General features: G+C 51.3%; 11 protein-coding genes across 11 annotated transcripts; 4 read left to right on the top strand and 7 right to left on the bottom strand.

The window, feature by feature from the left end:
- Window positions 1-253: 253 nt before the first annotated feature.
- Window positions 254-631, bottom strand: ASPVEDRAFT_82816 (uncharacterized protein; the record flags this gene model as incomplete). The annotated part of the gene is made up of 2 exons (XM_040817257.1): window positions 254-465; window positions 529-631. 2 exons carry the CDS (start codon window positions 629-631, stop codon window positions 254-256), a joined length of 315 nt encoding a protein of 104 aa, XP_040667053.1.
- A 666-nt stretch (window positions 632-1297) lies between these two features.
- On the bottom strand, window positions 1298-2807 carry ASPVEDRAFT_129558 (serine hydrolase domain-containing protein; the record flags this gene model as incomplete). The annotated part of the gene is made up of 4 exons (XM_040806644.1): window positions 1298-1698; window positions 1750-1827; window positions 1895-2323; window positions 2399-2807. The coding sequence occupies 4 exons, from the start codon at window positions 2805-2807 to the stop codon at window positions 1298-1300; spliced, it is 1317 nt and encodes a 438-aa protein (XP_040667052.1).
- A 269-nt stretch (window positions 2808-3076) lies between these two features.
- Window positions 3077-3502, bottom strand: ASPVEDRAFT_886344 (uncharacterized protein; the record flags this gene model as incomplete). The annotated part of the gene is made up of 1 exon (XM_040818374.1): window positions 3077-3502. One exon carries the CDS (start codon window positions 3500-3502, stop codon window positions 3077-3079), a length of 426 nt encoding a protein of 141 aa, XP_040667051.1.
- Window positions 3503-3765: 263 nt separating this feature from the next.
- On the top strand, window positions 3766-5494 carry ASPVEDRAFT_82813 (flavin monoamine oxidase family protein; the record flags this gene model as incomplete). The annotated part of the gene is made up of 5 exons (XM_040817256.1): window positions 3766-3964; window positions 4014-4082; window positions 4133-4279; window positions 4334-5184; window positions 5246-5494. The coding sequence occupies 5 exons, from the start codon at window positions 3766-3768 to the stop codon at window positions 5492-5494; spliced, it is 1515 nt and encodes a 504-aa protein (XP_040667050.1).
- Window positions 5495-7098: 1604 nt separating this feature from the next.
- Window positions 7099-9342, top strand: ASPVEDRAFT_82811 (uncharacterized protein; the record flags this gene model as incomplete). The annotated part of the gene is made up of 5 exons (XM_040817255.1): window positions 7099-7582; window positions 7646-7999; window positions 8047-8321; window positions 8383-8510; window positions 8562-9342. The coding sequence occupies 5 exons, from the start codon at window positions 7099-7101 to the stop codon at window positions 9340-9342; spliced, it is 2022 nt and encodes a 673-aa protein (XP_040667049.1).
- An 857-nt stretch (window positions 9343-10199) lies between these two features.
- ASPVEDRAFT_40853 (uncharacterized protein) lies at window positions 10200-12029 on the top strand. Its single transcript, XM_040812223.1, has one exon. It carries the CDS (start codon window positions 10272-10274, stop codon window positions 11835-11837), a length of 1566 nt encoding a protein of 521 aa, XP_040667048.1. The 5' UTR covers window positions 10200-10271; the 3' UTR covers window positions 11838-12029.
- Window positions 12030-13561: 1532 nt separating this feature from the next.
- Window positions 13562-15549, bottom strand: ASPVEDRAFT_52261 (uncharacterized protein; the record flags this gene model as incomplete). The annotated part of the gene is made up of 8 exons (XM_040814615.1): window positions 13562-13688; window positions 13758-14110; window positions 14190-14248; window positions 14310-14494; window positions 14556-14844; window positions 14894-15116; window positions 15177-15336; window positions 15389-15549. 8 exons carry the CDS (start codon window positions 15547-15549, stop codon window positions 13562-13564), a joined length of 1557 nt encoding a protein of 518 aa, XP_040667047.1.
- A 638-nt stretch (window positions 15550-16187) lies between these two features.
- Window positions 16188-17382, bottom strand: ASPVEDRAFT_82808 (alpha/beta hydrolase; the record flags this gene model as incomplete). Its single annotated transcript, XM_040817254.1, has 2 exons — window positions 16188-17102; window positions 17164-17382. 2 exons carry the CDS (start codon window positions 17380-17382, stop codon window positions 16188-16190), a joined length of 1134 nt encoding a protein of 377 aa, XP_040667046.1.
- A 784-nt stretch (window positions 17383-18166) lies between these two features.
- On the bottom strand, window positions 18167-19159 carry ASPVEDRAFT_52260 (aminotransferase class IV; the record flags this gene model as incomplete). The annotated part of the gene is made up of 1 exon (XM_040814614.1): window positions 18167-19159. One exon carries the CDS (start codon window positions 19157-19159, stop codon window positions 18167-18169), a length of 993 nt encoding a protein of 330 aa, XP_040667045.1.
- A 378-nt stretch (window positions 19160-19537) lies between these two features.
- ASPVEDRAFT_886333 (FAD-dependent oxidoreductase) lies at window positions 19538-21309 on the top strand (the record flags this gene model as incomplete). Its single annotated transcript, XM_040818373.1, has 5 exons — window positions 19538-19566; window positions 19621-19758; window positions 19817-19920; window positions 19972-20075; window positions 20129-21309. The coding sequence occupies 5 exons, from the start codon at window positions 19538-19540 to the stop codon at window positions 20840-20842; spliced, it is 1089 nt and encodes a 362-aa protein (XP_040667044.1). The 3' UTR covers window positions 20843-21309.
- Window positions 21009-21499, bottom strand: ASPVEDRAFT_52258 (uncharacterized protein; the record flags this gene model as incomplete). The annotated part of the gene is made up of 2 exons (XM_040814612.1): window positions 21009-21334; window positions 21385-21499. 2 exons carry the CDS (start codon window positions 21497-21499, stop codon window positions 21009-21011), a joined length of 441 nt encoding a protein of 146 aa, XP_040667043.1.
- Between the last annotated feature and the right edge of the window lie 182 nt (window positions 21500-21681).

Here is a 21681-nt window from a genome sequence, read left to right as displayed (position 1 = left end):
GGTGAAGAGAAGGAAATGTGAGGGATAAAGGGAAGAAGAAGAGAGTGAGGGAGTGAGGGAGAAAAAGAGAAGAGAGTCAGGCCATGGTCCCAACCACAGCCCAGCCAACTTTCTGAGTAACACAACCCAACACAACCACCTCTTGACCAGGGAAATGAAACGAACCATGTCCACGCTGTTACACGCAAACTACCTTCTCACCAAGGTAGCGATGTGTTTCCCCCACGCCCGCCCCTCCCCGCCGCTGCTCGAATTATGCGCCGTACTTAGCCGTCATAGCGACGATGATGCCTGCCAGATGCTTTACATGACCGGCGTCAGTAATATTCCAGGGCCCATATGGCTGAAGCTGCATGAATTTGGTACTGGGAAGATCGAGGCGGGCACCGTCAATGTATCGGCGGTACTCGCGCGAAAACGAGATTGCCGATAGATAAACCTCCTGGCCGTCTTGGGAGAGCAGTACTGGCTTTCAGAACAAGTCAGTACTCGTATTTAATGGTGCCAGGGACAATAGGGGAAAAGTACCGATGTGATTCTTCCTGATCCAAGCTACAATCTCGGATGTCTCCTGCATGGAGACCTGGGGCTCGTGTCGCGTTCTCTCGCTCTGCTTCACCTCCACCAACATTGCCGTCTTTCCCTCGGCCACAGAGCGCAGATACCCGGCTAGGCGGGCACAAATTTGTCTTTGGCGAAGGTTGCCGTCAAGCCGATCCGCCGAACCATCCAAGCCCCAATGGGGGGTGGATGTTTGACGGTCAGCGCCACAAGCAGAGCCAGAAGGCCGCTGTTGACGGTTTCCTCGGCGTCCGCCGTATTATCGACACTTTGCGCTTGTAGTTGTAGAGCCCTAGGTACTTCAAAGATGCCTAGGTTGTGCGACTCTGTCGGCCCTCTGGCGTAATGGATTCGTCTCTCACACTCTGTACATACGCGTTGAACGGGTCATACTGGCTAGGCCAGTTTCTATGTCAAGGTCCGTGGTGACAAGGTCCATGTCCTCTGGAAGTATATTGTCTTTAAACGCCCTGTCAGTCGTTAAGAAGACCGCTTTGGTGGTTGTAGGTGAGAATGTTGTGTTGCAATGTAGTAGACTAAGAGTATTCAAGAGTGTTGCGTGAACGATTAAAAGGATTAAAGGCTAAATGTGTAAGGTAAAACATGGGAGTAACACATTGATTGCTTTCCTGACCACTGATCCAGCCCAAACACCAGGACATGGACGTGATATCTGTACCCAGCCCTAGCAGTTCTACCTGCACCGTTCGTCCTCGGAACCCTCAGCAGACAATGCCTACTTTCCACCAAGATCGTCATATATGATTTTCTCAACCGCCTCTGAGCAGCCAACCACCTCCAGATCTGAAATGAGATAATGAGCGTTTGTCCTGCGTGTCTTCTTATTGTAACGTCTCTCACCTCCATATGGAAGAACCTGAGATGCAATGATCCCACCGATTCCATTCTCCCTATCAGCAAACCAGAATATATTGGCCACTCCTTCCCACGAACCCGACCCAGCGGCCCTTCCAGTAGGACTCTGCGTGTGGCTCAACGATGATGAAAGGCCCCAGCCCTCAGTGAGGTCGTCTCGGCAGGGTACCAACGGAGTAGGATTGGCGATTTCTGGCTTCCCTGTCGGTGTATATTCGTTACATTTTCGGGGCATGGCCGGTATTTGATCCGTAAACATTTCTAGACTTGCTCAGCGATGGCCTGGTCTGATGGACAGAGTATTTGTCTAACCCTTCACTGTTTCAGGTTTCAGAAGCTTCGTCCCTGTATGAGGACTCGTTCCGTTGTTTAGCACAGTCGCTATGACTCCTTCTGGCCGTCAGCATACACATACTCTGCAGGAAGTGCGCCGGAATCTAGCCATAGACACACGCACTGCAGTATTCGACCGGCGTGCCAAAGCATCCAGCGCCACCCATGCAAAAACGATCTTTATCTTCCAAACCCCGTGGCAGCAGCGGAACTCGGTAAAGATGATCTCTAGTGCTCAGTGACCCATCGCCCGCCCGCTGGTGCATAGTAGCCAAAGCAGCTTTCATTTCAGCCGTAGGACAAAACTTGATATTGCTGATCCCCAGCGGCCGGAAAATGAAACGCTCAAAGTACTTCTCCAGCGACATGCCCGTGGCTCGTTCAATAACAACGCCCACCCAGTCTACCCCAACCCCGTACTGGAATTTCGTTCCGGGTTGATTGACCAAAGGACGGAGCAGTACGTCGCTCGCATGCCCGGAGAAGTCATCCAGCCCAACGGGACGAGACCAGTCGCGCAACTTGAAGTCCTCGAATGCGTATCCGAACCCAGCTAGTCGTCTATGAATCAACTTGCCATTTCCTTACCTTGATTATATAAAAACGAGTACAGGGGAGGATCACCCACATGTATGGTTCAATAACATCCGGAGCGTAATGCTTCTTTCCTTAGGAACCAGTCGGAACCCCTGAATTCCTTCTGGTGCACGCTCAAGCACCTGCACATCCCTCAGCTCGGGTGCAAACGATTCGAGCAGCTCGCTGCTGTCTAAGAGGAGTGTTCCGCGCTCGACTAGTTGCATGCAGGCAATGCTCGTGATGAGCTTAGTGCACGAGGCAAGCCAAAACACCGTATCCAGTGTCATCGGTGACGACCCGCCCAGGGCTGTTGTGCCTGAGGCATGGTTGAAGATGGACTCTCCACTCTTGTCGACTGCGCAGTATACAATTCCTGGGATCTGCGGGGAGGTGCCACTGGTGCGGCCGTCGATTGCGGCTTGTGCAGTGGCGGTGGCGGGTTGTGAAAGTCTTCCCATTGTAACAACTTTGAGATGGCGGTGATACAGAGGGAGAAAAAATAGCTAATGAATTACTGGCTGAATTGATGGAGTTTAATGGTGTAGATATGGTGTAATGCATTCAATATACCCGATCCGGAAAGTGGGACGGCCTCAGTTGGAGCTGAACATGAAGAAAATACAATAATTCCAGTGTCATCAACCTGCATTGATGTAAGAGATGTTACTACTTAATGGATTCTCAATATCACCTTACAGACTGGAGTTTTGCCAGGCTGTTCAGGTTGCTAAGTATGGAACAACACTCCCTCTGCCACAATCTCCGCCCTCATATTCGGCACATTAATCGCACCGACAATAACAGTCGTCCAGGTGGGCGTCGCACCAGGAAACCGCCCTTGAAAGACCCTTTGCATGACAGCCTCATCCTCCGTATTGGTTAGATAACTAACAAACTTGTAAGCCTGCGCTAGACCCGCCGCAATTCCAGCATTCTTCAGCGCCGCGTCGAGACAGTCGAATATGGCCTCGAACTCGGCCTTGGCCGAATTGTTGACCAGCTCTCCAGTCTCTAGGTCAAGCCCGATATGGCCGGTTGTGAAAACGAGCGAGGTGGTGGGCGACACGGGGACTGTGGCTGTTGTTGCGAGTGAGGATGACTTGAGGCAGTCCCCAACCGGGCCGGGGAGGTTCTTGTAGGTAATCGATGGCATGTTGAAGGAGGATTGGTGGTATTGTGGGAGGATCTTTGGGTCAAAATTACTGTTCAATCTAGACTACTTACATGAGGGTTGTATGGCATCATATGTCCTCGGACACTGGGATATCCGGTCTCTATATTCTCGGTTGCCGCTTTTGGTAAAACGGTAAACGCTCAAGGCTAGGCTGAAAGCAGGCGTGATATATGTACTGCTAGTCCAGCTTCCCTATTGAACGCCGATGCAAACAAACGCACGACAATAGCTCAATACTCAAAATGAAGCCGACCAGCAAGACAACGCAAGATGGATATTCGTGGACCAGGGCAACTGGAATCCGAGAGGGTAGCCTTCATTGCAGAGGCGTGGTAGAACCGCCGCAGAAGATAACCACGCCGGCCGGACATGTCCACGACGCAATTGTCATTGGAGCCGGCTATGCAGGACTCATGGCTGCCCGTGATATGACAGACCAGGGTACATTGAACCATCTATACCAGCTACATCCCCGCTAACGCGACTGCAGGCCTTTCGGTGCTAATGCTGGAGGCTCGAGATCGAGTTGGAGGCCGAGCGTATACGGTGGAGGAAGACGGTACTACCTCCTCTTTTTAACTGTAACGTGTTCAAGGCTGACTAGGATAGGTATTTTGTACGAGATGGGTGGGACATGGGTTACGCATCATATGGCATATCTGTTCAAAGAGATGGTGCGCTACAAGATGGATCGTGATCTTCTTCTCACCCAGCACCATGAGTATGAGAATGACTACTACACTCTTAATGTGCCTGGTATTGTCCTTCTGCATCCATTCTCGCATCGCAACTGCTGACAACATCCTCCAGGCACGCCCCCTCGAAAGCTCTCTCACGAGGAAGCAGGAAAACTCACCGGCCGAGCCTGGGATATCTTCGTCAACGTAGACGGCCACAACTGTCGCCAGGTCTGCCCACTGCCTCACGCCCAACTCGACAATATCCACGTCGACCGGAAGGAGGTAGAACAGCTGGATAAGCTCTCCTGCCGCGAGCGGTTCGAGCAGGTGAAACACCTCCTAACACGCGAGGAAGCCGGTCTCCTCGTCGCCTTGCTGCTGCACATTTCAGGCGGAACCATGGAGACCTCCAGCCTGTGGGACATGGTGCGCTCTCACGCACTCATGTCGTATAGCTCCGCCAACTTCGGACCCATTTGGACGACGTATAAACTGCGAGACGGGCAGTCGGAGCTGTCGAGGCGCATGTTCGACGACGCGGTGGCGCACGGACTGCAGTATTCCCTCCAGACTCCGGTCTTTTCTATCCATGACAGTACCGGCTGTGTTGGGGTTAAGAGCACCATTGGAAATACTTATCGAGCGCGTCGCGTTGTGTGCACGATTCCGCTCAACGTGCTACAAACCGTTCAGTTCACCCCTTCCCTGTCTATTAAGCGTCAGGAGGCTCTAGCGCTGGGCCATGTTAACTTCATGACCAAGATCCATGCAGTGGTGGAAGGGTCTGGGCTGGCATCATGGAATGGGATGCGATACCCGAATCTCCTCATGTTCGGCTACGGGGACGGTGTCACCGAGAATGGCAACGCGCATATTGTAGGCTTTGGCAAAGACGAGCGAGGCACGTATGTACCGGAGCGGGATCCGGCGAAGACAATCGATGCGTTTCAAAAGCTACACCCTATGGACGTAAAGAAAATGGTAGGCTCTACTTTCCTACTGTGCTTCCTGATGCGGGACAAGAGTGTTGCTAACAGCTCAGGTATTCCATAACTGGGCCACGGATCCCTGGTCCCGAGGCGGTCCCGCTTGGTGGCGACCAGAGTACATGACAAAGTATCAGGAGGAGCTGCAAAGCCGCCATGGCAATGTTCTTTTTGCCTCTGCAGACTGGGCCCATGGATGGAGGGCGGCTATTGATGGAGCGCTGGAGCAGGGGTGTTTGGCGGCGCAGGAGGTCGTCGCTGAAGTCCACACGACGGGGAAAGGGCCTGCCAGGGCACGATTCTAGATCTCCACTCATTAATAATACGTTTCCATCTGTATACGTTAAGTCATACGTTTCCGATTTGTATACGTGTCATATGCTAGAAATCTGAAACTACGTGAGCAGTTGGTATTTCTGGATTACAGGGGCAGTAGACAGGAATAACAGAGCTCTGGAACTCCTGCTACTGCTATATTAATACTGTATCCACCACGCTATGCCCACTCTGTTTCCAGATCGGACGTGAGTTTGCCGCGGCCAGTGGGGCATATTCTGGAGAAATATCAGAGCTGGCCTTGTAACCCAAATAGGCAGGTAATGCAGCCCTCTGCAGCTCAATGCCATAGGGCATCATGTTTAAAGGTGGCGGTAGCCCGTTGAGTCCATGTATTCACTTTATCCTTAGTTTGCTCTTCCCGAAAGTGACCTTTAACACTCGATACAATGGCTGCCACCGCGAAACGCCCTGAAATTATAGACCTTTCACGCGGTCTGCGCGGCATTCCACAATGCGAGGACTACGAGCGCATGATCTCGGGGATGATGTTCGTTCTTCACTCCAATACGGAAACATCATCTCATGCTGACATACCAGGTACAACCCTAACAAGCCGGAGCTGCTAGAAGCGCGGCATCGGTGCCGGGGGCTGGCTGCAGACTACAACAATCTCGACACAAAAACTGTCCCCTACGACAAGATCTTTGAGACACGACTAGAGCTGCTCAGGAAACTGGTTGGAAAAGTAGGCGAGGGCACGTTTGTCGAGCCACCGTTTCTGCCGGACTACGGCTGCAATGTTATAATCGGAAGCAACTGCTTCATCAACTGGAAGTTAGTCTCAAATCATTCAAGGGGATGGAGATCCCGTATTCGCTAACTAGAGCTGTACAGTTTCACTATCCTAGATACAAGCCTCGTCGTCATCGGGGACCGCGTCCAGATCGGCACCGGGGTCAGCATTTTCAGTGCCGGGCACGACACCAGCGTGCTCTCGCGCCAGAAGTTCGTAGAGTTCGGACACCCGGTTTTCATCGAGGACGACTGCTGGATTGGGGGGAATGTTGTGATTCTGCCTGGCGTCCGTATTGGCAAGGGGTCGACAGTCGGGGCTGGGTCAATCGTTACCAAAGATATTCCAGCGTACTCGGTTGCGGTGGGCAGTCCTGCCCGGGTAAAGAAGAGTATTCAGTCAGTGGAGGAAGAGGAGCAGGACCTGAATAACCCTTATCGGAACTTGCATCGTGAAGACCGGTAAGCTTGGGATCTGGGGTGTTGCATTTGTTGGGTGGAATTGACGTACCGGAGACGGAGTAGGTTATAGCATCCACTTGATATGCGACATTACGTTTCCCACCAGCTTCTAGAGTAGTCAGTGGATACTTGAATGCGGGGTAAAGAATACTGAGGTTAGACCTGTTTGCTAGTAGACCAGCAATTTAAGTGGGGTGTGGTCTGCCCCAGATACTGCCGTACTTTGGTCCTCCATCTGCATTTGATCAGTGCTGCGAATTAAGACCAATATTGGAGACAAACCGCTTGACTGCCAATTCCAGTAGCTATAGAAAAGACCACCTGCGTCCACTTCACCCCGGCAGGAAACTGAGCACCCTCCCCACCCAACCTCACAATGGAGGCAGACAATAAAGGAAAGAGAACCAATTCTTTGGCCTTTGCTCAGACAGACTGCCACACCTGTGCGCTATTAGGGGAACAGTGTGATCGCCGACGCCCGCAGTGCTCAACATGCCTGGCACTGAGCCGGAAGTGCGGTGGCTTTGCAACACCCTTATCGTGGGATCCCCGGCGAATGTGGATGGATAATCCATCGATAGCGACCGAAAGACCCGGGAACGACTGCGCAAGCAGTATTACAGCGACTGCTGAGCCTGCATTTCCCCGGCGTTTCCGGTTTGTGAGTGCCGGCTCTAGACTCAGGAAGCGTCGTAAGGGGCGTACTCGTACGGCCGATCCTAAGCAAGCCCAACTGCCGGATCAGAGCGGCGAGGCCGTGGCAATTACACCGACAGAGATATTTCCTAGACTGGTAGGAGAGGACCAGGGCATACGAAGTCAGGACCAGACTGCGAATGGCCTCCAGCTGACTGGTGGCGGTAAGCCGTTTGACATCTTGACATGCTAGTGGATAATACCGTGCTGACCCTGTTCGTCGCCAGACAACGTGGGCGACGATATCTGGGACGAATTTGGGTTATTTGATTCCCTTGTGCCGAACACCTTCGAGTCTGCACCATTCCCTGATATCGGCCTGGACCCATTCGCAATAGACTCGCCGAGACTGACCGTCCTGCCTCGAACACCCCCAGTATCTGATCATACAACGCGAGCCAGCGAATTTATGCCAGAAAGCTTGGACCATGACCCAGTTCTGCAGGAGTTTGAAACAATGCCATCTGATCCCACAGTGCAAGGAGACGACTTCGATGTTCCCGGTGCTGCCTCTAACCTCCTGGTACAACCAGCGAGCTTCGGCCTATCTCCACACGACCATGACCGGCTTCTCGAACTGTGTAAGAAGTGTGGACATGACTATCAGTATTCCCCTAACCAGATCTAGATGACTCCGAATTCTGCGTCCTCCCTCTGACATCTGACATCTCAATCAACCCATTCCGCTGTCAGCACCAAACATCCCGGGGCTCCCGTCTGGTGTTTCATTCTATACTCGCGCTCTGCTGCCAGCATCTGAAATGCCTTACAGGAAGTTGGTCCGCGGAAGCAGACGAGCATCGACGAAAAGCCCTGCAATTGCTCGACAGCGCTCTGCAAGCCCAGCAGATCCAAAACAGCTTCCACCTGCTGGACCCTATACTAATCCTCTTCACCCTCGATGTAAGCCAATACTAACTAATACCAACCCGGAGTTTACACGCCCCTGCTAAGAGCACGAAAGTGCACCCTTTCTGCAGCTGGGAGCTGGACGGCACATCTCACCCGCGCCCATTCCCTGCTGCAAGCATGCGGTGGCCCCAGCGCACTCATCACCCCTCGCGTGCGGTCCCAAGTCGGGATGCTCCTCTGGTACGTCACATTACCGCAGCATGGCACAAACTAACACGTTGGTATGCACAGGTGGGACGCAACCCTGGCCCTAATCTCACGCAAAGGCCCGACCATGGACCGCGCGTACCTCGAGTTCCTCGTTCGGTGGGAACAGCAGGACGAGTGGTCCTTCTTCGACCTCACTGGCTGTCCGCGCGAGTTATTCGTGCATCTCTTCGACCTTGCCGGGCTGGCGCACCAGTTCGAGATTTCCCTGTCGATGAAGTGGCTATCATTTAGCACTGTGCCTATCGTAGAGATTGAGTCTAGGTTGGTACAGTGGAAGAATGATGATCGTGATGTCGCTTTCGCTGGTGACGGGGCGGACCAGGAGGAAGACGAAGAATACCGGCCCGGCATATCCCGTGTAGAAACAGAGGAACAGCTCCATGCACAGCAAGACCGATTTCACTGCGCTGAGACCTGGCGCTGTGCACTCCTTCTCTATCTTGAGCGGGTCTTTAAAGGCGACCGTGGCCGCGACAGCCGCGCGCATACAAGACGGCATCTGGCACTTAATAGACTAGCCCGCAAGATTATAAACCACAGCCAGTGCTGCCGCCGGACGTCTCAAACGCAGAAGCAGCTGCTGCTTCCGATATTCCTGGCAGGGTGTGAGACGGCCGACGCCGAGATGAGGGAATTTGTCAAGGGGTATTGCACGTACTGGGGCGAGAGGAGCCGATATAACATGTTTAATTCCGCGTCTGTGCTGTTAGAGGAGATCTGGTCTACGCAGCAGTGGTGGGGGGCTGTCATTGACAGTAAATCGAGGTCGTCGAGTACGGAGGCAGAGCTTTTGTTTGGGTGAGATTTTGTATATATATTGAGCCATATGTACTTGATTTTCTAGGAGGGTCGATGGCCTTCCCTTTCCATTTTAGTGCTCACCCGTCGCTGCTTTTTGCTCACTGAGTAGATCTCAGCATGCCCTGAGCAGTGCAAGGCAATTATTAAGTACCTGGTAAGCAAAAGGCTAAGTGCCCTGAGCAAGTAACCTTAATAAACTGCACCCTAACTAGTTAATAATCCTCTTCTTACCTGTTTCTCTACGGATAAAAGGCTTTGTGGTTATTGTATGAAGAATTAATTAGCTTTATACAAAGTTCTCCTTGTTGGCTTACTATTTCAAAGGTCTGTCAATCCCCAGTATAGCTTGTGGCCCCAGTCACTACTCGTGCAACAGGCATTATATCCTCATAGCGGGTATAGAGCGAGGTGGGTGCCCTCGGCTTCATCAAGCTAGGCCCGTTCCCACCTCGGCGCGTCCCAAGCTTTCCAAGATTCGGGGGGCGGGGGGACCCACTTAACTGCGTGCACACCCCTGGGATAAGATAAGTTAAAGGCCTACTACTAGAACAGGGCGCTCTTTCTAACTCTTCTTAAATATTACTAAATCTTGGTTCGGGTTGGGCTAGGGAGGGTTAGGGAGGGTTAGAGTAGTTTAGGGGTCCTTATAAATGGTTTAAAAGTAGTTTTTAAAAAGTATAGACCTGTTAAACCAGCGTGTTTTTCTGGGGGTGTGCACGCAGTTAAGTGGGGACGTACATGCATGTAGTCTCACCTATAATTCTAATCTTATAAGTACAGAAAAAGCTGAGCTAATAAGAATATAACCCTACCACCCTCGCCTACTAATATAAATAATATTTACGTGGACGCTTATCGCCCGCAATGCCTCCATCAGCATCCATCAACCTTCCTCCTTCTCCATCCAATATTACATCCATTCCGTCAAAAATGCTCTCCTCGCTGGCCCTCAGCGGGCCTGTTTTGTTGCTAGCTCTCCTCATCCCACTCTACCTCTACTTCCTCACCCCGTCCCCCCTCCATTACTCAACCATCCTAACCTCCACCCAGCAAACCAACCTAGAAGAAATCGCCACCCTCCTCACACAAATCTACACAACCCTCGCAGAAATGCGCTACCTCGACCCAGCCTCCATCCAACACGGCCCGCACGACCTCTCCCCCCTCTTACCCCTCTACAAGCAACACAACCTCGACCCCTCCCTAATCCACCTATACAGCATCCTCCCCTACATCGGCCCCCCCAGCAGCGGGGTAACAGACTTCTTCCACGGAAGCGACTTCATCGACTTCCGCGACGCTGAGCAAGTCGAAGAGAGCCGGGACCCGTACTACGCGGATCCAGACGGCGACGACTTTGATGCAGAGCATGGGCCGTATATGCGACCCTGGGTGACACCGTTGTCGCAATTGGGGAATCACGGGAGCGTCATCTTGTATGATGCGCGCGCGCATCGCATTTGGATTGTTGATCAGGAGCGGTGGGATAGCACTGATCCGGGCATTAGTGAGGAGGTGCGCAATGCGGCGAAGAGGGGCGCGGGGGCAGTGAGCAATCAGAATGATTTTGAGTATATTGCGAGTCGGCCTGCTGGTGATGTACTGAGAGACATTAACAAGCGGTATCGCGATCTAACGGAATTACCTGGAGGCGGCGGGAATACGGGGCTGGATTGGAGCGATAGGAAGCTGAATCTGCGCGAGCTGTATCAGAGGAGCGGGTGGCCGGATAATTTCGATGGGGATGCATTTGAGGTTGACAAGGCAAGGAGGTATGGATCGATACGAGCGAAGGAGCGCGCTTATGAGCCGCTGACGGATGTGGAGCGGTTTCATGACATGCGGGCGTCACTTGTGGAGCAGATTAGAGGGTTTCGAGCGACGATTGCGAATCCAAAGTCGCTGGATGAGGAGTGGATTGCTCGGTTTGAGCTTTGGAGGGCGGAGTGGTTTCAGAAAGACTTTTTGGTCGACGGGGAGAGGACAGAGGAGATTGCTAAAGTGCGGTGTCCGGAGGGTGTATGTGTGCAGGAGGATGAGCTGGTACTGTGGGAGGCCGAAATCCTTCGACAGGATATCAAGTCGAATGAATGGTTGATCATTAATTATAAGAAGTGGGCTGATGAATCTCGAGAATCCAATTCTGAGCGAGCAGCGAAATTCGATATCGGGGTTCGCGTCAGGGAGAAGGAGGTCGTGGTACTAAAGAGCGCGTACGAAGCTGCACTCGCAGACGCACAGAAAACATGTCCCGGCAAGATATTCGAATCGGCCAGCGGGAAGGATTCACTAGATCCCGAGGATATCCCGATGGGCATCCGCAAGATAAAGGAGGCCATGCCCAGGGCTGAGCTGGAGATCCAGGAAGTGGAGAAGTGGAGGACTCGAATACCGGAAGAGTGCGTGGAAGCCAAAGAAAAGGTCGAGCTGCAGCTGCATTGGCTGACCGCTGAGCTGGATCGCCAACGAGGGCTACTGAAAACGTACGGACTATAAGGGTTTTGTTTAAGGTGGAGGAGTATAGTTGGATGTGACAGGATTGGATATTTATGAATAGGGCTACTGATTTAAGGAAAAGAGATGTATGATTGAGTAACGCAAGATTCCAATAGGCCAACCACGTGCAGACTATGTATTTTTACTACGCCATGGTCTTTTTTTTTTTCAGGCACTTTTCCATGAACAAAGACAATCCGGCCTTGTGTTCCCAGCAAACCCTCATTAACCAAGATATACTGCTTGCTCATCCAGCTCGCCCTCGCCTCCTCCATCTCCTTGATCCGCTCCTCCGTCATTATTCCCTCTCTGGGTCTCTGCCCGGGTATCCTCGACTCCGTCTTGTCCTTGGAGATCCCACCCAGCGATGCTGATCCCGACAACTGAGTGATATCAATGGAGCTCTGACTGTCGGATGCTAGTCAGGGTCTTCCGATACTCGTTCTTGTAGAAATTGACAATCTCAGTACTTTCCTCTTTCCCATATTATACAATATGAGCCTGTAAGCTTGTTAGATCTTCTTTCTATAGAATAGCTTCCTCTAATTTAGCAGGTAGTTCTTGAGGCAGCCTAACCTCCTAAAATTAACTATATCCTTGAAAGTATTCTATATAATAAGTCTCTTCTTTCTCGTCCAAAACATTACTAACAGTATTAATCAATGAACAGTACACCTGGTAGTATGTTAGATATATTCTCTCACTTCTATATTTATAGATCTGGGATACAGGTGTAGAACCATGTCTTGCTATATAGTTCTAGCTATACTTCACTGAAAAAGCCAGTATTATAACTTATATCTGATCTTTTGCCAAGAGACTGGTGGACATTATATATTATAGTATATTTCAAATATCCAGCCATGATAAGGATATTATAGAGGAGATTATAAAATCACTGCTTGTCAAGTACTGCCTCCTGAGGGCCTTCTTTAGTAATATTTCTGAAAACAGGCCGATCCAAGGCAGTATCTTCCTAACGAAGCGGAGTCTCCGTGTATTACCTGTTATAAAGGTTGTATTTAGCTAAATCCTCTATTAACTGAATACCAAACAGCCCTTGCTTTCTTATGTTAGTCAACGAAGAGATCAAATTACGAATAGTAAGAAAGCAAACATCTGTATATGCACAATACAAGTTGAGAAGACAAAAGGAATGAGATATTGGTTGCTTGATGAGCTTGAAAGCGTAACGGAGACATCCTTTTTATACCTTTGCCAGAGCTATTATGGATAGCAACAATTGTGCCCGGTGAATTTCGCCATGAATTTCGCCACTTGAGAGTCTTCCAACGCCCCATCTCAATTATGGTTGCGTCATATAAAACATGCATATTGGAGGAGATGGGTATTGTAGAGTCGGTCAAATTCGGCATCGTTGTCGGGCTAAAGGTACACAATAGTGGGGGTATGACCAGCTCAGTGCGCAAGTGACTGATGACTGACCCCGCTGTGAGTAGACCTGAGCGCTCTCTGAGTCTTGATCGGTGATGAGAAATACTCAGTGAGCGACCCCTGAGCGCCCTCATTAAAGCGGCCTCATCCAAACAGGGAAAGTCACGTTGTTCTAGATAACCAAGTCTGTATAAGAACCTAACTAAGATGCTACATACTATTCAGATACAACAACATCCTTATCAAATTTCTCCGGACATACTTCATTTGCCCGTGTTCATCCACCAAATAACCGCCTGAGAGTAAACCCACGCCTTCACTGAGACTTCCTATCCATGCACAGCCTGCGCGGTATTCAGAGCCTCCCAATCAATCGCAGGCCCAGAGAATCTCTTCCTCCGCTCTATCCAACACACCAGAACGATCGCAATAATTCCACAGAGGACAGCCGAGTTACTAAAGAACAGACCAAGCCCGCCAGTTAATTAAACCCAAAGAATATACTGCTGTATGATTTCAACGTACTAATTCATATTCCCCAACGTAGGCGGGTTCTCGGTGGGAAAGCAAAAGAAGACACCACTAATAATGAGCCAGCCCACAGAGAAAACATTCACTGCGTACCCGGCATACCCTAGATCGTAGTACCGTCTTGGAAGCCGACCCCGTCCACATGTAGCCAGGATTCCCTGCGGCACTGTATATGTAATGTTGAGCACCAGGACGGCGGTGTTGATGATTGAATTAAAGGCCTGCGTGCTCGCTATATACAGCAGGCCGTAGATGGCGCAGAAGCCGGCGGAGAGAAGTGTTGCTCGGACAGGGATACGTCGGTTCTCGTCTATCTTTGCCCAGTAGCTTGAGAAGGGGAGGCCGTTCTGATTTAGGTTGGACTGGTCAGGTCTGCTCTGTACTGTAGGTACGGCTGAGATTTATTATATGTGTCCTTGTACTCACATCTCGCGAAAATGCCCATGTCATTCGACTGCTTGTAATCCACTGGCTGGGGACGCAGGCTAATTGATGTCATGTCAGTGCCCGTGCCGTAGATTAATGTGTATGCATCTCTGGTCTCACTGTAGTATACGAATGTCAGGTACACCTGGAGAACAGCCGCTGCAGCCTTGTTCCCAGTCGCCTGGTAGAACAGCTCCAAGCTGGGCACGAATGCATTCTGGACCGCTTCGATGTCTTGGATACTGCAGGTCATTGCAATAATCCAAGGCACGAGGGTAAGCACTCCGATCAAAATGGTCATATTTCTAGACCTCTTTAGCCACCACAGTTCAACGTAACTGACGCTGATTTGGGAGGGTCACTAACATAACAAGCGGGATCCTGCGGTTCGGCTTGGGAACCTCCTCCGAGATATGGACGCAAGCCCCTGCAGCGACGAATGCGTATTCTCCATTTCCGATCCCTAACAGCCATCCTACTCCAGGGCCCCAGCCGCTGGTCCGACTGGAATTTAGGATGGTACCGGGGTGATAGTTCCCTCTGCCCATGACCAGGCAGACGATGATGACGAGGAACATTCCGATAATGGAGAGACACATGGATGTTTTGGTCATACCTTCGATGCGATGCTGAGGAATCACGAATATAGGTAGTACTAACATTGTGAGTTTATATCTTGGAGTTCATAGGTCCGTTTGCCATACGAGTGAGGAGGATAACCAGTAGATAGCATAAATATACCTGCCACTGCGTCCCTGCAAACCCGGGGACTAGGAACTCGCAGATCCCAAATGCAGAAATGGCTGTATAGATCGTGCCCGATGCCGTATTGATCCACCATGCAATAACGTTAATCATCCCGACAACATAGGCGGCGACGTTCTTGAATCGGTCGGGTGCTATAATATATGTGTAGTGGTACTGGCCCTGGTGAGAGAAAGCACGCTTATCAGCCTGCCACTGGAAACAACCCGGGCGTACACTTACACCAGAAGATGGGAATGCAGACGCGAGCTCCGAGACTCCTTGAAGCATAATCAACTGTGTCAGAGCGGAGAGGATGGGGCTGAATACTGCAACTAAACCTCCACCGTAGCTAAAGGCTACCCCGAAGCACGCAGCATAGGTCAACCAGGAGTTGACAATACTGGGAAGGGTCAGTCGTATATGATGGGTGAAAACTCAATAGAACCACGGACCTAAATGCCAGCCCAAGTGCACCCACCCAAGAGAACGACCGCTTGAGTTCTGCATCGTGGCCCTGGGCTCGTAGGACGGCCTCATCCAGGTCAATCAACTCACCTAAGCCTTTGGAATCACTCTGGGCGTATTCTTCATGTTGGGGGGCGTCGTCCTTCATGATACTGGTGTTTTGAGAAGCAGGGTGGATGCTCATGACAGGTATAATATGTAGAGAGGCCAAGGACTGTTAGACAGGGGAATAGATTCTACATCGGGTCTTAATACCATCCGATAGCTTGCCTCCATTACCCCTTGGGCCGAGCCAATTACCACCAGGGTGACATCCTAAAACGGACTCGTGCTCTGCAGGAGACTGGGGCCAGCAATAACACCCTCCAAGAGGATATTTAGATTACTGCCCCTCTAATGTTGGTAGATAACTAGATCCACCAGCGCTGTGGCAACCCCAGAATGCGGGGAAAGACACCCCGGCTCAGACTTTTAGCTCTACTGAAGCCTAGCTTTCAATCCTGCTGACCTTGCTTTCCTATCTAGGTAAGCTCGGGACCGTTCCAATTGATTCAATGGCCGGAATCCAGTCTATGCGTGCTCTACCGGCAGTATCTGTTATGAATACCGTTTATTTGTTACCTCTTAGTAGTACTAGTATGCACAAGGAGTGTCGCTACGTCAGTACAGGTCCCGGGAAGGGTTATCAATTATCTGGGCCTGCGATTGATTGGGATGGGAGGCTCACTAAGCTACGGCCGTATTCATATTTCCTGCCATATTGACTCCTTTGTAAAAGTGCAGTCTTTACAGGTGCGAGATGCTGTCATTACCTACCCAGGCCTTTGATATCATGCCCAAGCCGTCCTTCAACCAACCAGTCTCCAGCGTGGCATTGTAATCGAATCCGTGGTCTCCATCTTGGATATACACTATATGCTCGACCCTCTGCAGCAGACTTGCAAACTTCGTGGTGCCCTCAGCTGGAACCGCAGAGTCCTGTTTCCCGTGGAAAAGAAACAGTGGAGGTAAATCCAACCGTCCCAAAGCCGCAAGACGCTCGACCCTCTCCAAAGGGAAGAACCGCGGATCTTCACCATCCCCATCCCCAGCCCCCAGAAACTCGAGCAGGCGCCCGTTCTGGAATATTGAAAACGCCAACCTCAGTCGCTCCGGTGGATCTGCCGCCGTGACAATACTCGGTGAACGCGATCCCCTGAGCGCAGCCAGATGGGTTTCGATAATATCGCTAGGCACATTTGGGACACCGATTATCGGCTTCGCATATGCCTCCGTGTAGAACGGCGATTTTAGATCGAGAATTGGATATGCACCTATCAAGGCGCGAATGTGGGATGGGTAGCTGAGGGCGAGTTGCATAGCCAGATATCCGCCTTTTGACTCCATCCAAATGGTAAGCTGGAAGCCGTGATGTGGGAGCAGGAGCCGGGAGTACAGCCCAAACTTACCGGCACTTTCGCCCACAAGAAGGGTCTTGTCAATATTTGGCTTGATATTGTCGTAACCAGCCTTCTGGATCGCTTGGTCCATAGCTCCACTGCGCAGCCACGCCCAAACATCATTGATGTCTTCCAGAATATCACTCCCGCTTGCTTCGGGGAGGAGGCGGTAGTTTGGCGATACTATAATGGCGTTGTTTTGAATGGCGTATTCAAGAATCCAATCTGAGAACCATGGGGGATAGAGGCTAGAGCCAGTGACCTGCGAGGTCGATCAGTCATACTGTGTTGTTATAATCAATCGCAAAGTGTAAGAACCGTACCAGGAATCCGCCGTGGATGCGAACTATTATAGGGCAACTTGGACCTGTCTTTTGACAAAGAAGAGTCTGGGGGATGAGAATGTCGGTGTCAATTCCCCTGCCAATGTCGAGTATTTTGTAGTTGGTGTTTATCGTTTTAAACGCGCCATACTTGTCAACATTTAATGCCGACAGTGACAGCATCAGCTTGGAGAATGGGTCTGTGGTTTCTGGTGTCATTCTGCTCAATGGGTGCAGGTGGAACAAAAGGTCCTCCTACAACGAGATTTCCGGGGCGCTTATCGTTGGCTTATATAGTCATACATTGGCATTATTACATTTCAAACTTTTACGGCCAGAAAGAGCATCCAGCGAACTGTTCGAGGACAAACCAAGACCGAGGGAATGAACCCTTACAAAATATGTTACAATTGAGAACCCGGTTGGACGACCAGACTCTCCGCTTCCCTGATGAGGGATCATGAGAGTCTTTCCAAAGTTGCATTGAAAATGGGTCAAATTTTGCCTCGGTATGATTTCTCTAGGTTGACTACCCCGTGTTCCCAGTCCCGCACAATCCGAGAAAGGGGTGCTGGGTAGGAGGCTAGAACTGCGAATACGAATATTCCTATTGAGTAAAGGTACGTTATAGCCCCAGCTCCAGTAGCTGTAATGCCGAGGGCCCCGCCGGACTATTGCCGTGGGGTGGAGACCGCCGATGAAGCCCTACAGATTACCGTATTAGGAAGGTGGGAGTTGGCAAGAGTGAGGACCGTGCAACTGAAATTTGGAGACCCGGAGGCCCCGAACGCTCCATACTGGTATAGTTCTTGTGCGCGCCTTTTAGCTGGATTTGGACAGTATCTCGGTGGCACTGGCCATCCCCTTAGTCTTGTGCTCCTTGACTACGTGGGAGGACGATGGCTTATACGAATGAGGGTAAGGCATCTGCTAGAAGATATAGAAATACTGCATATAAAATATTTCAACTACTGAAAGCTCTATTCAAGGGTAGACTTGAAACTCAGAGGTTAGATCCCTTGCCTGCATGGCCATCTCCATATGCAATCTCGAAGCTGAAAGCCGGGTCGTAATGCATTGCCCAATATGTATCCCAGATCCTCTTTGTGACTGGGCCAACCTTGCCATCATTGACCGGCTTATCATCGATAATGGTAATGGGCATAATCCCACCGGCAGTGGTGGACATGAAAACCTCCTCAGCATCATAGACCATCTGCACCGGAACAATCTCAACATGTATTTCCAATCCATTCATCCGTGCCGCGTCAATTACACTCTTGCGCGTAATTCCTTCCAGGACGCCACGCGAGGGAGTATACAGCTTGCCGTTCTTCACCAGGACAACATTAAATCCTGATCCCTCGGTCAGGTTGGTATCGCCATCCGTCAGGAACGAGTACGTTGCACCACGATCAGCAGCCTCAAAGAGTCCACGGATGAGATCCCCCCACTGCAAATTCTTGACTGTCGGATCAATCGAACCAGGAGGTGTTCGGCGGACGGTACGTGCAATAATAGCCCGGCCACCTGCTGGCTGGATCTCCGGCTCCATAACCCAAACGTAGGGCTGGATAAACATGTAAATGCGGTTGACAATATCCCTGGGATCGGTGCCACGAACACCCTTCAGACCGCGCGTAACGATGATCTCGACAAAGGCATCGCGGATGCCTGACTTGGCGACCATGTCCACTAATACTTTCTTGACTTCGTCGCGCGGGAGAGGCATCTTCAGGCGGAGCTTTTCGCAGCTTGCTTCGAGGCGTGCGAGGTGCTCGTCGAGGCGGAAGAATCGACCGTCCCATACGGATGGGACGTCATATGTGAGGTCGCTGTGCATGAAGCCTTGATCTAGGATGGGGATGCGGGCTTCGTGGAGAGGACATAGTTCGCCTTCGATCCAGGCGACTCCTTGGGCGAGGGGATTCTTGCTCTGCGCGAGGACTGCCTGGCGGGCCTGGTAGCCGGCGAAGACCGTTTCCATTGTAGTCATGTTGCTGGGTTTGACAGGGTTCGGATGTTGGTAGAACGAAATGGTTCAACAAGGTTTCGTATCGCAGGTTATGAAGTATCTAGGCGGGAGTTGTTCTTGTAGTTAAGACTCCTGCTACGAGATCGACCAAGAGAGCTGGCTATGACATCTGCATGTATCCTCACATTCCGTAAATGGTAATTCGCATATACCAAATCTGGTAACTAAGAACAAGACATGCAAAATACGAATCGAAGGAAACACAGTATAGGCACACGCAATGTGTCACTAGCTACTCCGAAGCATCAAAAGGTCTTTGATGATCCCTCTTAGACCCCTTTAGCTGACGCGTATTTGGAAATTCGCATGGATATCGAGGATTATCTGAGAGACGCCGCCATGTCTACAAAGAACGTCGTCATTATTGGGCACGTTTCCCACCACCCAGCTGTGTCCGATCAAATAGGTTAACTTCTTAACAGGGCCGGAGTGGCAGGGCTGACCACAGCACTACTCCTGTCAAGAAAGCCCGGTTACAAAATCCTGGTGGCCGCGAAACATATGCCGGGGGATTATGACATCGAATACGCTTCACCATGGGCGGGCGCGAACTACATGCCGTATGCACGCAGTACTTTTAGCGTAGTGAACACCTATTTGCTAACCAAATTTATCCAGTGTTTCCATGTCCGGGACCGCTGCAGCCGAATGGGATAGAAGGACCTGGGGCCCATTAGCAGACCTTGCAGCCAACCACCCTGAAGCGGGAGTTCACTTTCAGGGTATGCTATACCACCATACGACGCGCAGGATATTAACGTGCAAATGAAAAGAATGTCACATCCACACCCGGGCAAAGGACAAAGGCTCCACAACGGCAAACTGGTTTTCCGAGTTGTTGTCGCCCAACCCGTGGTTCTCAACGGTTGTTCCAAACGTGAGCCCCTCTATACCAGCGCTCTATAAAGCTATATTCACAGTGGGATACAGTTCCGATCTCTACCAAAGGAGTCACTCAGACCTGGGATAGACTCCGCTACGTCCTTCACCTCCGTCTGTATAAACACAGCGATTTACCTCCCCTGGCTCGTCTCGCAGTGCCTAGCCAACGGGGTGATCTTCAAGCGCGCCCTATTCGAGCACGTCCTCGATGCCAGCTACCCAAACTTCCACCCATATGGAACGGCGGACATCATCGTAAACTGCACGGGCTTGATGGCGTCAACGCTCGGGGGCGTCCAGGACAAAACCGTTGTTCCCGCGCGAGGCCAGATTGTCGTTGTGCGCAACGCGGCCCCAAACATGGTCAGCATGTCTGGTACTGACGATGGCGATGCTGAAACCTGCTACATAATGACCCGTGCTGCTGGCGGGGGCACAATTCTGGGCGGCTCATATCAGAAGGGGAGCTGGGAGTCCCAGCCAGACCCGAGCCTTGCTGTGCGGATTATGGAGCGGGCTGTGGAGGTGTGTCCGGCATTGGCGGGTGGTAAGGGCATTAAGGGCTTAGATGTTATAAGGCATGCTGTTGGGCTGCGTCCTGTGCGTGAAGGTGGGAATCGCATTGAGAGGGAACAGATTGGCGGCGTATGGGTTGTGCATAACTACGGGGCTGGGGGCGCTGGGTATCAGTGTTCGTATGGCTGTGCGCAGGCCGCGGTTGATTTGGTTGATGAAGTTGCTGGGTTACGTGCTAGATTGTAAGGCAAGTCTAGAACATGTAACGAATATATAACAATCATTCGTTGAATATCGACAAAAAACAGGTTGGGCCATTGAGATTGTCTTACACTGAACCACCGCACCGTTCAACAGCGCAGCACAAATACGGCCTCTAGACGAATCTCTGCTTTACAGTGTGTATCTCTATTCAGGAGCAAGAATCACTCCCAGCAACAAACGTCCCATCCGAGTTCTCACACCCACACTCTCCCGAATTCGGGTCCTTGATGCAAGTCGTTCCATACCCACTCTCCTCCCCTTCGCTACCCCAGTAGAAGACCCAGTAATCGGAGTCCTCCTCGAGGGCATCGCTAGCGGGCGCTTCACAGGTATACGCGCTGCAAGTACCGTAGGGAGCACCGTTGTTCTCGTCGTACTGGTGGTCGGTCTGGAAGACGGCGAAGGTCTGGGTTTCGGAGGTGCGGGTGTTGTGCGAGCACTCGGCTGCCTGGATTGCGGTGGACACTTTGGCGCCTGCCTGCCTTTAGGAAGTGTGTACTATCTGTCAGGAGGGTGAGACTCACTCTCGCAGTTGAGGTTGCTGGGCTTCTTGCCCTTGGTGTTGGATGAGGCCGGGTCAAGGGTGGCCGTGACGAGAGCTGGGGCGGCGAGGGCGGCTAGGACGGTAACGAAGTGCATATTGAACAGTAGGCCGGATAGTGAATAATTGCTGTTCAGTTGATACTGCGAAGCTGGGGTTATATAGGGTGGGAGAACCGGTCTAGACCAGGGCAAAGTCCAGACCGCAGGCTGAAACAAGTGGGAACTTGTCATTTCAGGACGTTTGCGGGCCGGTCCCAGCAGAATACGCAGGCTTGTCT

Source organism: Aspergillus versicolor, assembly GCF_001890125.1.
Source record: "Aspergillus versicolor CBS 583.65 unplaced genomic scaffold ASPVEscaffold_4, whole genome shotgun sequence".
In the NCBI taxonomy this organism is placed as follows: domain Eukaryota; kingdom Fungi; phylum Ascomycota; class Eurotiomycetes; order Eurotiales; family Aspergillaceae; genus Aspergillus; species Aspergillus versicolor.
The sequence above is the reverse complement of the archived record's forward strand: the minus strand, read 5'-3'. Positions and strand labels throughout refer to the sequence as shown.